Raw genomic sequence first — 16731 nt, 5'->3', positions numbered from 1 at the left:
CTCTCAAGCGCTCACCTCTTATTAACACACCTCTCTCTAACCCTTCTATTTTTATTAAATCACCTCATACCACATATTGTCCTGAAACATTTAATTTCAAACACCCACCCTCGTCTGCACAATCTCATCCATAGCCCATGCCTCGCATCCACACAACATCCTTGGTTCCAGTTGCTGCCATGTCCACAACCATATACTTGAAACTCTTCACTTCTCCCAGATTTTCTCCATTCAAACACATTCCAACTAATCTGTCCCTCTACCCTGCTAAACCTAATAACCTTGCTTTTATTCATATTTACTCTTAACTTCTTCCTTTCTCATATTATCTCAAACTCACTCATTAACTTCAGCAGTTTCTCACTCGAATCTGTCACCAGTGCTGTTTCATCATCAAACAGCAACTGACTTATTTCCCAGGCATCCTCATCCTCTGTAAACTACATATTTGCCCCTTTCTCATAGACCTTTGCATATACTTCCCTCACCACTCCATCCATAAACAAATTAAACAGTCCCATTTAAAACAATTTTATATTAAAGCAAGCCCTCATCCTTACTTTTAGGCTTGAGCAAAATTTAATGATAAAATGCACAGTGTTTTATAAAATGTATAGTGTTTTATAATAATGCATGGTCTAGTTAGTGGTGGGAGCACAAAAGCAGCAAGTTCTCAGGAGCAAAATTCAAAGTAATATGTAGAGAAGTGGGGAAGTGAACCAACATTGCAGTGTAGGGCAAGTGGTTCAAATTTTTGAATTATCCTAGAATGGTTAATTAGCCAGATTGCTGTTTCTGACCACTCTTGCCCTGATGTATGATGTTCTTTATATTTTCTTGAAAGAGAGAGAGAGAGAGAGAGAGAGAGAGGGGGGGGTGCTCACTGAGTTTGTTTGCTTAAAAAAGGTATGCAAGTGTGCATGCACTGTCAGTCATTCTGAAGTTTCTGTCAAATTATTATAGTATAAAGTGATAAGCATGTGGCAGACTTTAATGTGGGACTTTATGAATGCATGGTGTCTAAGGCCAAAAGGAGAGATACAGTATGTTAATTATTCTTGAAATATTTTATTATTTCCACTGTCTTTACAAATCTCCTAATAAATTAACAGTACATGATGCATTGCATGATGTATACTCAGTCTTTGTACTTATCACACAAGTAACTTTAAGAGGAACAGTTACACTAACACCTTGTTACAATTACTTGATGATTTATTGCAGGTTTTCTTGCTACACAGGTCATCACTTAATCAGAATAAATTACAATAATTTCAAAATAAAGCTATCTCTTCTTATATATGCATGGTTTTAGAATAATTTCTGGCAGTCCAATTGTTTTCTTTAGTTTTCTATATTTCTTGAATTCGAATATGAAGAAGTATGTTTGTGAAGTGTCCTTGTGGGTGCAATGAAATCCATATTTTCCCAATAGACTTACAAACTGCTTAATGTCTCCAAAACGACTTTCAACCTCAGCAATTTTCATGATACCACTGCAAATACAAAATCAAGGTGATTAACAAGTATGGTTTTCAGACATTAATAACAACAATACCTTGAACCTATAGATGTGGCACTTGTACTTTGTCAAGAACTGTAATTGGTTATCATTGGATTACGTGCTAAATAACAGGCATGCAAAGACATGAACGTGAACTTGGTGAGAAGGGCAACATCATTTCTCAGTGAAAGCAAGTCTGAAACTTTGTAGTGGTTTTTAAGAAAAGGGGAAATGACATATGACAGAAGTGATGAAAGTGAGTGACTTGGAAAATGTCCTGTGTGTAAAGATACCAAGAGAAATTTAGTAAAGAGTGGCATAGGGTAAGAATAAAAAAGAAAAAAAAGGAGTGAGTGTGGGAGAAGAATGGATGGTATTTAAGGGAAGTAAAGCTAACGTGTGGCTGAAGTGTGTGGTAAGGGAAAGGTAGATGGGTGGATGAAAAAGGGTAGCAACTGGTGGGATGAGAGTTACATTGCCAGTAAATGAAAAAAAGAGAAAAGATTTGGAATAAAGTGTTTTAGATATCTGGGAGTGACTAAGCAGCAAATGGAACCATGGAAGCAGAAGTGAGTCACAGGGTGGGGGAAGGGACGAATATTCTGAGAGGATGAAAAATGTGTGGAAGGAGAGAACGTTATCTTGGAGACCAAAAATGGGTATGTTTTAAGGAATGGCAGTTCCAACGTTATATGGTTGCAAGGCATGGGCTATAGATAGGGATGTATGGAGGAGGGTGGATGTGTTGGAAATGAAATGTTTGAGGACAATATGTGGTGTTAGGTGGTTTGATTGAGTAAGTAATGAAAGGGTAAGAGAGATGTGTAGAAATAAAAAGAAGGTGGTTGAGAGAGCAGAAAAGGGTGTATTGAAATGATCTGGTCACATGTATGTATATATATATATATATATATATCTTTCTTCTTTCTTTCATACTATTCGCCATTTCCCGCATCAGCGAGGTAGCGTTGAGAACAGAGGACTGGGCCCTTGAGGGAATATCCTCACCTGGGCCCCTTCTCTGTTCCCTCTTTTGGAAAAAAAAAAAAAAATATATATATATATATATATATATATATATATATATATATATGTTTATTTATTATACTTTGTCGCTGTCTCCCGCATTAGCGAGGTAGTGCAAGGAAACAGACGAAAGAATGGCCCAACCCACCCACATACACATGTATGTACATACACGTCCACACACGCACATCTATAAATCTCAACATATAAATATATATGAATAAAGTGCATATGAACGCGCACCTTCATATGTGTATATATACATACACACAGACAGGTAGCGCTAGGAAAAGACAACAAAGGCCACATTCGCTCACACGCAGTCTCTAGCTGTCATATATAATGCACCGAAACCACAGCTCCCTTTCCACACCCAGGCCCCACAAAACTTTCCATGGTTTACCCAGATGCTTCACATGCCATGGTTCAATGCACTGACAGCACGTTGACCTCAGCATACCACATCGTTCCAATTCACTCTACTCCTTGCACGCCTTTCACCCTCCTGCATGTTCAGGCCCCAATCGCTCAAAATCTTTTTCACTCCATCTTTCCACCTCCAATTTGGTGTCCTACTTCTTGTTCCCTCTACCTCTGACACATATATCCTCTTTGTCAATCTTTCCTCACTCATTCTCTCCATGTGACCAAATCATTTCAAAACACCCTCTTCTGCTCTCTCAACCATACTCTTTTTATTACTACACATCTCTCTTACCCTTTCATTACTTACTCGACCAAACCACCTCACACCACTTATTGTCCTCAAACATTTCATTTCCAACACATCCACCCTCCTCCGCAAAACTCTATCTATAGCCCATGCCTCGCAACCATATAACATTGTTGGAACCACTTTTCCATCAAACATACCCATTTTTGCTTTCTGAGATAATGTTCTTGCCTTCCACACATTTTTCAACACTCCCAGAACTTTTGCCCCCTCCCCCACCCTGTGATTCACTTCTGCTTCCATCCGCTGCCAAATCCACTCCCAGATATCTAAAACACTTCACTTCCTCCAGTTTTTCTCCATTCAAACTTACCTCCCAACTGACTTGTCCCACTCCCAGATATCTAAAACACTTCACTCCCTCCAGTTTTTCTCCATTCAAACTCACCTTCCAACTGACTTGTCCCACTACTGTACCTAATAACCTTGCTCTTATTCACATTTACTCTCTGCTTTCTTCTTTCACACACTTTACCAAACTCAGTCACCAGCTTCTGCAGTTTCTCACCCAAATCAGCCACCAGCACTGTATCATCAGCAAACAACAACTGACTCACTTCCTAAGCTCTCTCATCCACAACAGACTGCATACACACCCCTCTCTCCAAAACTCTTGCATTCACCTCCCTAACAACCTCATCCATAAACAAATTAAACAACCATAGAGACATTGCACACCACTGCTTGTGACATTCACTGAGAACCAATCACTTTCCTCTCTTCCCACTCTCACACATGCCTTACATACTTGATAAAAACTTTTCACTGCTTCTAACAACTTGCCTCCCACACCATATATTCTTAATACCTTCCACAGACCATCTCTATCATATGCCTTCTCCAGATCCATAAATGCCACATACAAATCCATTGCTTTTCTAAGTATTTTTCACATATAAACTTCAAAGCAAACACCTGATCCACACATCCTCTACCACTTCTGAAACCACACTGCTCCTCCCCAATCTGATGCGCTGTACATGCCTTCACCCTCTCAATCAACACCCTCCCATATAATTTCCCAGGAATACTCAACAAACTTATACCTCTGTAATTTGAGCACTCACCTTTATCGCCTTTACCTTTGTACAATGGCACTATGCATGCATTCCGCCAATCCTCAGGCACCTCACCATGAGTCATACATACATTAAATATCCTTACCAACCAGTCAACAACACAGTCACCCCTTTTTTAATAAATTCCACTTCAATACCATCCAACCCGCTGCCTTGCCGGCTTTCATCTTCCGCAATGCTTTTACTACCTCTCCTCTGTTTACCAAATCATTTTCCCTAACCCTCTCACTTCACACACCACGTCATCCAAAACACCCTATATCTGCCACTCTTATCATCTAACACATTCAACAAACCTTCAGAATACTCACTCCATCTCCTTCTCACATCACCACTACTTGTTATTACCTCCCCATTAGCCCCCTTCACCAATGTTCCCATTTGTTCTCTTGTCTTACACACTTTATTTACCTCCTTCCAAAACATCTTTTTATTCTCACTAAAATTCAATGATACTCTCACCCCAACTCTCATTTGTCCTCTTTTTCACCTCTTGCACCTTTCTCTTGACCTCTTGCCTCTTTCTTTTATATATCTCCCAGTCATTTGCACTATTTCCCTGCAAAACTTGTCCAAAAGCCTCTCTCTTCTCGTTCACTAATAATCTTTCTTCTTCATCCCGCCACTCACTACCCTTTCTAATCTGCCCACCTCCCACGCTTCTCATGCCACAAGCATCTTTTGCACAAGCCATCACTGCTTCCCTAAATACATCCCATTCTTCCCCCACTCCCCTTTGTCCTTTGCTCTCACCTTTTTCCATTCTGCACTCAGTCTCTCCTGGTACTTCCTCACACAAGTCTCCTTCCCAAGCTCACTTACTCTCATCACTCTCTTCACCCCAACATTCTCTCTTCTTTTCTGAAAACCTCTACAAATCTTCACCTTCGCCTCCACAAGATAATGATCAGACATCCCTCCAGTTGCACCTCTTAGCACAATAACATCCAAAAGTCTCTTCCACATGCCTATCAATTAACATATAATCCAATAACGCTCTCTGGCCATCTCTCCTACTTACATACGTATACTTATGCATATCTCTCTTTTTAAACCAGGTATTCCCAGTCGCCAGTCCTTTTTCAGCACACAAATCTACAAGCTCTTTGCCATTTCCATTTACAACACTGACCACCCCATGTACACCAATTATTCCCTCAACTGCCACATTACTCACCTTTGCATTCAAATCACCCATCACTATAACCCGGTCTCGTGCATCAAAACTACTAACACACTCGGCTACTTCCAAAACACTTGCCTCTCATGATGTTTCTTCTCATGCCCAGGTGCATATGCACCAATAATCACCAATCTGTCTCCATCCACTTTCAGTTTTACCCATATCAATCTAGAGTTTACTTTCTTACACTCTATCACGTACTCCCATCACTCCTGTTTCAGGAGTAGTGCTACTCCTTCCCTTGCTCTTGTCCTCTCACCAACCCCTGACTTTACTCCCGAAACATTCCCAAACTACTCTTTCCCCTTTACCTTTGAGCTTCGTTTCACTCAGAGCCAAAACATCCAGGTTCCTTTCCTCAAACATACTACCTATCTTCCTTTTTTCTCATCTTGGTTACATCCACACACATTAAGACACCCCAATCTGAGCCTTCGAAGAGGATGAGCACTCCCTGCATGACTCATTATGTTTCCCCTTTTGGAAAGTTATCCCCATGGATAAAATTTAATCATACAATTAAGAAATGAATTCAAAATTTATTTTGGAATTCAGTGGCATTAGCAATAACCTGATTGTACTATATTAAGGTCAGGCTGAACCCTGTGAGAGTAAAACAGAGGTACATAGTCAGTCTTACCTCTAACTTCTGTAAAAAATACACAAATCAACCTTCTAAGTTATGGGAGAATATCATAAAGCCAATCTGTCACCACACTGCTATTAGAAAAAACCTTACCCTTCTCTCAAAACTCTGTTAGCTTCCATGATGAAATCCTTAATATTGGAGCTCATGAGGGAAAGACAAAACACAACCACATCCACAGAGGCTGACTGTAGTGGTGAGTGTGCCATATTGCATGCAATAACTTTTGAGTTTGTTGCTACCAAATCAAGAGAATACACCTTCTTCTGGGGTACACGAAGGGAGAGAGCAGCTTCACCACAACCAAAATCGGCTACCACCCATTCTCTTGATCTGTAAATGAATAGAGTATTGATTCTATTTATGTATTCAGGAGAAATTGAAAAAAAAAAAAGAGATTGCTTTACAGAAAACATGCAATTACTGTGAAGTATCTGTTCATGTAACATGATTTTAATCTTTTAAGACTTTAAATGACAACCTGTCTATTATCTTCAACTTTGTTCTTGATATGGCTCAAATGCATATAGCTTCTCCTTCATGCACACTCATGTTCAACCTAGATCTAGCAAATAAGTACCATTACTTTTTTTTCATTTTGCATGCTGTTAATTCCTGAAGTGGGACTAAATTTTTTTACTTTAATCTTGTTGAAATCACAATGCCTTCAGGGCTGGGCCTATGCATGATTTTATCAGGACAGTAAGGAATGTCTGTGAGCAGAAAGGGAGAAGGGCGAGTGGTTTTTGGTGAAGGTGAGCCCATGTTAATAATGTGCGATTACACCTTGGTTGTTTTATGTATTTATGGATGTTGGTGGTGAGGGAGTTGAAGACAAGGGTCTAAAAGCAAGCGACAAATCTGCAGTAATCATGGGGTAATGGGAATTGTGATGTAAATCAATTGCAGTTTGCAGATAAGGGAGTTCTGGTGGCAGACTCTAGAGAGAAACATTAGAAGATGGTGGCAGAGGTCAAAACAGCAGAGAAAAGGAGAAAGCAGAAAGTGAATGTGAACAGAAGCAAGGTAACATGGTGCAGCAAGAAGAGACAGGATGGTTGAGTGTAAGTTTTGAATGGGGAGAACTTGCAGGAAATGGAGTGCTTCAAGTACCTGAGAGTGGATGGAACCATGGGGGCTGAAGTGAGTAGAGGATAGAAAGGGGGTGTATATGGTCATCGATGAATTGAAGAGTGTGTGGAAGGAGAGGTCAGTGCCTGCAAGTGCAAAGCTGGGGAAGTTTGAGGGTACAGTAGTCCTTACAGTGATGTGTACATGTGAGTCTCAGGCCTTGAAAGAAGTAAACAGTTATGGGAAGAATGAGACAAATGGGGATGATGATGATGATGATAAGAAATGCAGATGGAGAGAAATGCTCATTGACAAAGAACTTCTGAAAAGATGGAGTAATCTGAAGGACTGTTGAAAGTAACTGATATTAGGGCAGTAAAATATAAATAGTATGTTAGGGGTTAAGTGGTATTTAGGGTGAGAGGCATGGCAAACAGGAGGCAAAAAAGAAATAGAATGTGGAAAAGCTTCAGGAGTGGCTTGGACTGCAGTTGAATTTCTCAAGAAAGGGGGCTATGTTGTTGTTGTGGTCAGTCAGACTATTCAACATATATGTATGACCCAAGGTGAGGTACCTAAGAACTGGCAAGGTTTATGTACAGTGCTCTTGCATAAAGGCAAGGCACAAATATATTACATAAATATAAAAGAATCCATGGTTGAGCCTCAGAAAGTTCACTGATACAGCTGCATTCTAAATCTCACCAGTAAATCATCTGCTTTCATTCTTACAAAACATGAATTTAGTTTTTAAAGTCATACTTGGTGGAAAGCCACTTGACAATCAGGTCCAGAGGACTGATTGGCCAGCGTTTGACTTGTGCCTGGTAACCTGCATGGTAAACTGCAAAGGCTTCGCTATTATCTCTGAACACATTACTGGAGTCAGTGCTGCTGCTTTTGTATAACTCCTCATTCACCATTCTGAAAAAAAATATTATTGTATTAAGCAACTGAATAATGGATAAGGCAAAAACCTAGTATTTATGCAACACATGCAGTTGTTAATAGTTGAAACATGCAAATTTCTTTGTCAAATGTTTACGTGGTGTTGTTAGGTAACTAATAATAGACTGCAAGTATGAATATCTATATATATATATATATATATATATATATATATATATAATAAAGTGCATGTGTGGGTGTGGATGTATATGCATATGCATGTGTATGTGGGTGGGTTGGGCCATTCTTTTTCATCTGTTTCCTTGTGCTACCTTGCTAACGCGGGAGACAGCGACAAAGTATAATAAAAAATATAAGAAATTTATATATATATTGAAAAGGATCACAATTTTGCATGTGATCCCCTGGGGATAGCGGGGAAAGAATACTTCCCATGCATTCCTCACGTGTCATAGAAAGCAACTAAAGTGGACAGGAGTGGGGGGGCTAGAAACCCTCCCCTCCTTGTATTTTAACTTTCTAAAAGGGGAAACAGAAGAAGGAGTCATGCGGGGAGTGCTCATCCTCCTTGAAGGCTCAGACTGGGGTGTCCAAATGTGTGTGGATGTAACCAAGATGAGAAAAAAGGAGAGACAGGTAATATGTTTGAGGAAAGGAACCTGGATGTTTTGGCTTTGAGTGAAACGAAACTCAAGGGTAAAGGGGAAGAGTGGTTTGGAAATGTCTGGGGAGTGAAGTCAGGGGTTAGTGAGAGGACAAGAGCAAGGGAAGGAGTAGCACTACTCCTGAAACAGGAGTGGTGGGAGTATGTGATAGAGTGTAAGAAAGTAAACTCTAGATTGATATGGGTAAAACTGAAAGTGGATGGAGAGAGATGGGTGATTATTGGTGCATATGCACCTGGGCATGAGAAGAAAGATCATGAGAAGCAAGCATTTTGGGAGCAGCTGAGAGAGTGTGTTAGTAGTTTTGATGCACGAGACTGGGTTATAGTGATGGGTAATTTAAATGCAAAGGTGAGTAATGTGGCAGTTGAGGGAATAATTGGTGTACATGCAGTGTTCAGTGCTGTAAATGGAAATGGTGAAGAGCTTGTAGATATGTGTGCTGAATAAGGAATGGTGATTGGGAATACCTGGCTTAAAAAGAGAGATATACATAAGTATATGTATGTAAGTAGGAGAGATGGCCAGAGTGTGTTATTGGATTATGTGTTAATTGATAGGCATATGAAAAAGAGACTTTTGGATGTTAATGTGCCGAGAGATGCAACTGGAGGGATGTCTGATCATTATCTTGTGAAGGCGATGGTGAAGATTTGTAGAGGTTTTCAGAAAAGAAGAGAGAATGTTGGGGTGAAGAGAGTGATGAGAGTAAGCGAGCTTGGGAGGGAGAATTGTGTGAGGAAGTACTAGGAGAGACTGAGTGCAGAATGGAAAAAGGTGAGAGCAAAGGACGTAAGGGGAGGGGGGAAGAATGGGATGTATTTAGGGAAGCAGTGATGGCTTGTGCAAATGATGCTTGTGGCATGGGAAGCGTGGGAGGTGGGCAGATTATATTATATATATATATATATATATATATATATATATATATATATAAGAGGTAGTAAAAGCTTTGCGGAAGATGAAAGCCGGCAAGGCAGCAGGTTTGGATGGTATTGCAGTGGAAGTTATTAAAAAAGGGGGTGACTGTATTGTTGACTGGTTGGTAAGGTTATTTAATGTATGTATGTTCTGGAAGGAGGTAAATAAAGTGCGTAAGACGAGGGAGCAAATGGGAACTTCAGTGAAGGGCGCAAATGGGGAGGTGATAACAAGTAGTGGTGATGTGAGAAGGAGATGGAGTGAGTATTTTGAAGGTTTGTTGAATGTGTTTGATGATAGAGTGGCAGATATAGGGTGTTTTGGTCGAGGTGGTGTGCAAAGTGAGAGGGTAAGGGAAAATGATTTGGTAAACAGAGAAGAGGTAGTGAAAGCTTTGCGGAAGATGAAAGCCGGCAAGGCAGCAGGTTTGGGTGGTATTGCAGTGGAATTTATTAAAAAAGGGGGTGACTGTATTGTTGACTGGTTGGTAAGGTTATTTAATGTATGTATGACTCATGGTGAGGTGCCTGAGGATTGGCGGAATGTGTGCATAGTGCCATTGTACAAAGGCAAAGGGGATAAGAGTGAGTGCTCAAATTACAGAGGTATAAGTTTGTTGAGTATTCCTGGTAAATTATATGGGAGGGTATTGATTGAGAGGGTGAAGGCATGTACAGAGCATCAGATTGGGGAAGAGCAGTGTGGTTTCAGAAGTGGTAGAGGATGTGTGGATCAGGTGTTTGCTTTGAAGAATGTATGTGAGAAATACTTAGAAAAGCAAATGGATTTGTATGTAGCATTTATGGATCTGGAGAAGGCATATGATAGAGTTGATAGAGATGCTCTGTGGAAGGTATTAAGAATATATGGTGTGGGAGGAAAGTTGTTAGAAGCAGTGAAAAGTTTTTATCGAGGATGTAAGGCATGTGTACGTGTAGGAAGAGAGGAAAGTGATTGGTTCTCAGTGAATGTAGGTTTGCGGCAGGGGTGTGTGATGTCTCCATGGTTGTTTAATTTGTTTATGGATGGGGTTGTTAGGGAGGTAAATGCAAGAGTTTTGGAAAGAGGGGCAAGTATGAAGTCTGTTGGGGATGAGAGAGCTTGGGAAGTGAGTCAGTTGTTGTTCGCTGATGATACAGCGCTGGTGGCTGATTCATGTGAGAAACTGCAGAAGCTGGTGACTGAGTTTGGTAAAGTGTGTGGAAGAAGAAAGTTAAGAGTAAATGTGAATAAGAGCAAGGTTATTAGGTACAGTAGGGTTGAGGGTCAAGTCAATTGGGAAGTGAGTTTGAATGGAGAAAAACTGGAGGAAGTGAAGTGTTTTAGATATCTGGGAGTGGATCTGGCAGCGGATGGAACCATGGAAGCGGAAGTGGATCATAGGGTGGGGGAGGGGGCGAAAATTCTGGGGGCCTTGAAGAATGTGTGGAAGTCGAGAACATTATCTCGGAAAGCAAAAATGGGTATGTTTGAAGGAATAGTGGTTCCAACAATGTTGTATGGTTGCGAGGCGTGGGCTATGGATAGAGTTGTGCGCAGGAGGATGGATGTGCTGGAAATGAGATGTTTGAGGACAATGTGTGGTGTGAGGTGGTTTGATCAAGTGAGTAACGTAAGGGTAAGAGAGATGTGTGGAAATAAAAAGAGCGTGGTTGAGAGAGCAGAAGAGGGTGTTTTGAAGTGGTTTGGGCACATGGAGAGGATGAGTGAGGAAAGATTGACCAAGAGGATATATGTGTCAGAGGTGGAGGGAGCAAGGAGAAGAGGGAGACCAAACTGGAGGTGGAAAGATGGAGTGAAAAAGATTTTGTGTGATCGGGGCCTGAACATGCAGGAGGGTGAAAGGAGGGCAAGGAATAGAGTGAATTGGAGCGATGTGGTATACCGGGGTTGACGTGCTGTCAGTGGATTGAATCAAGGCATGTGAAGCGTCTGGGGTAAACCATGGAAAGCTGTGTAGGTATGTATATTTGCGTGTGTGGACGTATGTATATACATGTGTATGGGGGTGGGTTGGGCCATTTCTTTCGTCTGTTTCCTTGCGCTACCTCGCAAACGTGGGAGACAGCGACAAAGCAAAAAAGAAAATATATATATATATATATATATATATATATATATATATATATATCCCTGGGGATAGGGGAGAAAGAATACTTCCCACGTATTCCCTGCGTGTCGTAGAAGGCGACTAAAAGGGAAGGGAGCGGGGGGCTGGAAATCCTCCCCTCTCGTTTTTTTTTATTTTTCCAAAAGAAGGAACGGAGAAGGGGGCCAGGTGGGGATGTTCCCTCAGGGGCCCGGTCCTCTGTTCTTGGCGCTACCTCGCTATCGCGGGAAATGGCGAATAGTATGAAAGAAAGAATATATATATATATATATATATATATATATATATATATGTTGAAATGAATAGGTATGTATATGTGCGTGTGTGGACGTGTATGTATATACATGTGTATGTGGGTGGGTTGGGCCACTTTTTCATCTGTTTCCTTGTGCTGCCTCGCTAATGCGGGAGACAGTGACAAAGTATAATACATATAAAAAAATGACTTTCACAGGCAAGAAAGTCCTGAAGAAATTGCCAACAAGAATGTTTGCACCGTAAGTATAATATCACTCTATGTTATCATATCTAGTGTCCACTTAACATCTAGCATGTATGAACAGATATTCTATACACAGTATTTTTAATGCTCACCTGAATCTAGCAACAGCAAGCCGATTCATCATCTTCTGCTTAAGGGTCTCTATTGAGTTTACTGTTGGTTTTATCTGTGTAGCAGTGTCGGTCTCGTCAAGCATCCTTGCTAACTTGCTCTTGTCAAATTTTCTTTTTTCATTAATCTCGGTAACAGACTTTACACATGGGTCAATTTTCATTTCATATTTTTGCTCATCAGTCGTCTTTCCTTCCAATTTTTTGTTAACTGTATTGTCATCATTCTTCAAGTTTTCAAAACCAGTCTCCTCTTCAGTTTCTAAAATCTTTTTACTATCTTTAATCTTTGCATATAGGGGACCATCTTCATTTCTATTCTGTACACTTGCTGCTGGCTCTTTACTGCTGTCTTTTTTTGGCTCTGGGCTGTGAAATCTTCCAAAATTTAATTCATTTAATAAAGTTTTAAAATCTGACTGAAATTTGGGATCTAATTCTTCATCATCATCACCAAACAAAAGCTCCTCAGTAATTTCATTATCCCTTTTCGCCTTCTTTTGTTTCTTGTCCGTCAACTGCTTACTTTGTTTTTCATCGTTTACATTAACAGTTTTCTTTCCTTTTTCAAATGTTTTCTTCATCACCCTACTTGTTGGCACATCTAAAATGTTCTTTTTGTTGCTTATATTTTTATTTACTTTACTCTCAGAACACATTTCATTTTCTGCAACTATCTTTTTGTTTACAACCTTAGATTTGTTTGACTGTTTTTCATCTGTTTTTTTAGTATTCAGACCTTCAGTTTCACTTGTAAGGACATCCATGCCTTTGTCTGTTTCTGTCGTATCATATTGTTGTGATGCATTTTTTGACTGGACTGTACATTTTTCTGGACAGTTGACTTGACTATTTTTAAGCTGTACCCTCATCTCTTTCCTTTTCTGATGCTTGTCTTTATCACAAACCTTACTCTCTTTACTTTTCTGCTGTAACAAGGAAGCTGTGCCAACTAATATTTCGCTATTCAACTCACACTTCATAACTGCATTAATATTGCCTGATACAGATTCACCAGAACCATCCTGTGCACCCAATAAAGTGTTTCCTTGAGCTGCTTTAATTTTTTTCTGTTCAATATTTAACTTTTTATATTTGTTACAACTCTTTTTCTTCTTTTTCTTATTTGTGGAAGTCTTGGGAGGTAATACATCATCTACATACCCTACACTATTTGTGCCTTCACTTTTCAGCTCAATGCCTTTACTGTCCTTTGTCAGATGCATTTCCTTCTCTTTTCCCTTCTTTTCTGGTGACCTCTTTGGGGATGTCAAAGGTTTGGTTTGATTCCCATTAAGCCCTACATCATTTTGCTTAATGCTGCTCTTGGTTGCTTCATTTTTAAGCTCTCTGCCTACACTGTTTACATCTTGATGTGTTTTCTTCTTATTTTTCTTCTTTGGAGATGATAAAGGCTTGGTCTGGTTTGCACTGAGCTCTACATCATTTTGCTTAATGCTATTGTACGTCACATAAATTTTTCTTTTCTTTAAGGCTGTATGGGAATCCTTAATGTCTTGATCTCCATTCTTTTTGTGTCTTTTCTTTCCCTTTCCTGGTTCATTACCAGAAATCTTGGAAAACGTTTCCTGAAAGTTATAATAATTTGTGAATCAACTCTGAAATCTCTGAAGCATCTTGTCATCAAAGAAGGACTACAGAAAAATGAATTTTTCCGGTTGACTATCTCACCCTGTTTTTGACAATGGCCCTGAGATTTACTACCACAGGAAGAATACAGAATCTTGAGAAGTAATCTTCAGCAATTAACTAAATTCTGTTTTAAAAGCTAAGAAAAAACAACAAATCCTAATTTTTGAATAGCACTTAACCTATCCAACTCTCTTGACCAACTCAAAAAGCTAGAGAGCAATGTATCAACAACTCTCAAAGTACCATGAAGCTAATTCCTACCTTCCCACATCTTAAAGTGGGATGATCTCTATAAGGCAATATTTGACTGAAAGTTTATTCTTGCATATAATATGTGTTCCTTGATCTATCAAAAGCACTTGGTACCCTTAATTATAAAATTCATGTGCACATTTTTGAATAAGGATAAACATTACAAACAGAAGTCATTATTTTTGTGGCCAAGTCTTATTCAAAATGAGGGGTCAAAAGAAATACAAAAAAGAACAGTCTAAGGTTTTGTTGAGGTGAAAAGCTTGCCACCTAAAAAGGGATGGACTGTACTTGATATCACGTGAGATGGTACAGATATCTTTTACAGAAAATTAATCTCCTGGCCTAACAATAGAGGCCATCTCAGACTACAATTAAAAAGTTAAAAGAGGATCGGTACGGACCTGTATGAATTTATTCATTCTTAATTACCCCAAGACCAATTTCTAAGAAAGAGTCCTCATGTTATTACTCAGGATATCTCTCCAGAAGCCCCTTCAGCCCAGAGATAAGCTATTCCAGTGGTACAGAAATAGGAACTAATTAAGGGCTAAGAAGTTCTTTGATTAAACTGTACCCCCAATGATACAGCCTTGCCAAAGGTGACTTTTCCCTTACTGTGTAATGCTGTGCAACCAGAGTCTGGTAACTCCTGTACATAGTCAACAGGTAAAACACATTTTATAGAATGAGTTTGCCATAACTAATCTCTAATTCTTCTATAATCAGCTAGTAACTGTTTTTAGCTCATTCACATCAATTTTAATTCATCACGAGGTCATTCTATTTTGTACTTAGTTTAATTGTATAATCTTTACCTTGACTGTATTAAGAGGACCATATTAGAAATAAGTATATATTCTTATACTTTAAGGGCTACTCTCGGTGATATGATACTGTACATTCTGCCAAATAATATCAACTAATTAATAAATAAAAAACCTTATACAATCTCCCTCAGGGCCAAAATTCACCTCCAGTTTTGATATTCATCTCAAAATATAAAAGACTTACAAAAATGAGCATCACTCAATCTGCTAATGAATGTCAAATAATTTTACAGACCAAATCGACATTTGCACAACCGTCTAAACAACCCCCCCCCACAACATGCAGCCACTCCACAGCAGACTACAATCACTGTTGGGTGAATTTCTACTATAAATCAGCTATGGTAGGATAGGTGAGTTTGCCATAGCTTCAACTGATTATTATTACAAGTGTTTAACCTAAATTTACAATATTCCCCAAATATTCATAATCTTCGGCGCTTTTGCCTTACTCAGTGTTCCATAATTCATATAGTGCTGTAAACTGTGTTTTATCATAAGTTTTCAATGCGTAGCTAAACTGGTCGTGGTAATTGACCAAAGGTTTGACCACGAAAAAATAAATAAATTCGCAGATTTGAAGGAGAATCACATCTTTTTTGAATGTAAATCAATGGTTACCATAGTGAATATACCACAACTACATCACTCAAACACATGCTGCATTTTGCAGGGTGTCTGGCCCCCCCCTCAGCAGCACACATACACTTATCAAAATAGACGACCCAGTGCACTACACCCTGAATGTTTACTACCTTCATGTCTTTCATATGGTTAGGTATACCTACCAAAGACACAGTTGCATCAGTATAATAAATGAAGCTATCTCCGCCACCCCAGTCAGGGATGTCAAAGTTCATGGCAGCGTCAGTTACACGTGTGCCAAGATCAGCTGGTGAGGATTCGTCTGATGTAAACAATGAGGTCGAACCTAACTTGGAACCAGCCGAACTTTTTTCAGTCTTGGAGCCCAACTTGGAACCAGCCCAACTCTTTTTTTTCCAGTCTTGGAGCCTAACTTGGAACCAGCCGAACTTTTTTCAGTCTTGGAGCCCAACTTGGAACCAGCCCAACTCTTTTTTTTCCAGTCTTGGAGCCTAACTTGGAACCAGCCCAACTCTTTTTTTTCCAGTCTCGGAGCCTAACTTGGAACCAGCCCAACTCTTTTTTTTCCAGTCTTGGAGCCTAACTTGGAACCAGCCCAACTCTTTTTTCCAGTCTTGGAGCCCAACTGGGAACAAGCCAAGCTTTTTGTTTTCAGTCTTGGAGCCCAACTGGGAACCAGCCAAACTTTGTCAATCTTGGGGACCAACTTGAAAATTACAAATGTTGATCATCGTTCTGGAGCCGAATTTGCAACAAAACCAATTTCAGCTAAACATGTTCAGGGTAACACACCAAACTTGAACTCTGTGTTGAGGTCAGACTTGGAAGGAATCGATTTTGTTTTCTGGGGATGAAAAGATTTTTTTTTCGTCGAAATTCAAGATTAACGAAGTCAAATCGGAAATATCTGTTCTTAGATATCACAAGGTCT

The 16731-nt window shown here is 39.6% G+C and overlaps 1 protein-coding gene across 1 annotated transcript; it reads right to left on the bottom strand.

Annotated features, from left to right (window-relative positions):
• Positions 1–1048: 1048 nt before the first annotated feature.
• LOC139757601 (uncharacterized) lies at positions 1049–16633 on the bottom strand. The gene is made up of 5 exons (XM_071678236.1): positions 15983–16633; positions 12442–14048; positions 8005–8166; positions 6265–6504; positions 1049–1496 (listed from the first exon to the last, which is right to left on the bottom strand). Exons 1-5 carry the CDS (start codon positions 16052–16054, stop codon positions 1286–1288), a joined length of 2292 nt encoding a protein of 763 aa, XP_071534337.1. The 5' UTR covers positions 16055–16633; the 3' UTR covers positions 1049–1285.
• Between the last annotated feature and the right edge of the window lie 98 nt (positions 16634–16731).

Source organism: Panulirus ornatus, chromosome 27 (assembly GCF_036320965.1).
Source record: "Panulirus ornatus isolate Po-2019 chromosome 27, ASM3632096v1, whole genome shotgun sequence".
NCBI classification, from domain to species: domain Eukaryota; kingdom Metazoa; phylum Arthropoda; class Malacostraca; order Decapoda; family Palinuridae; genus Panulirus; species Panulirus ornatus.
This window is presented reverse-complemented; position numbering and strand designations above follow the sequence as displayed.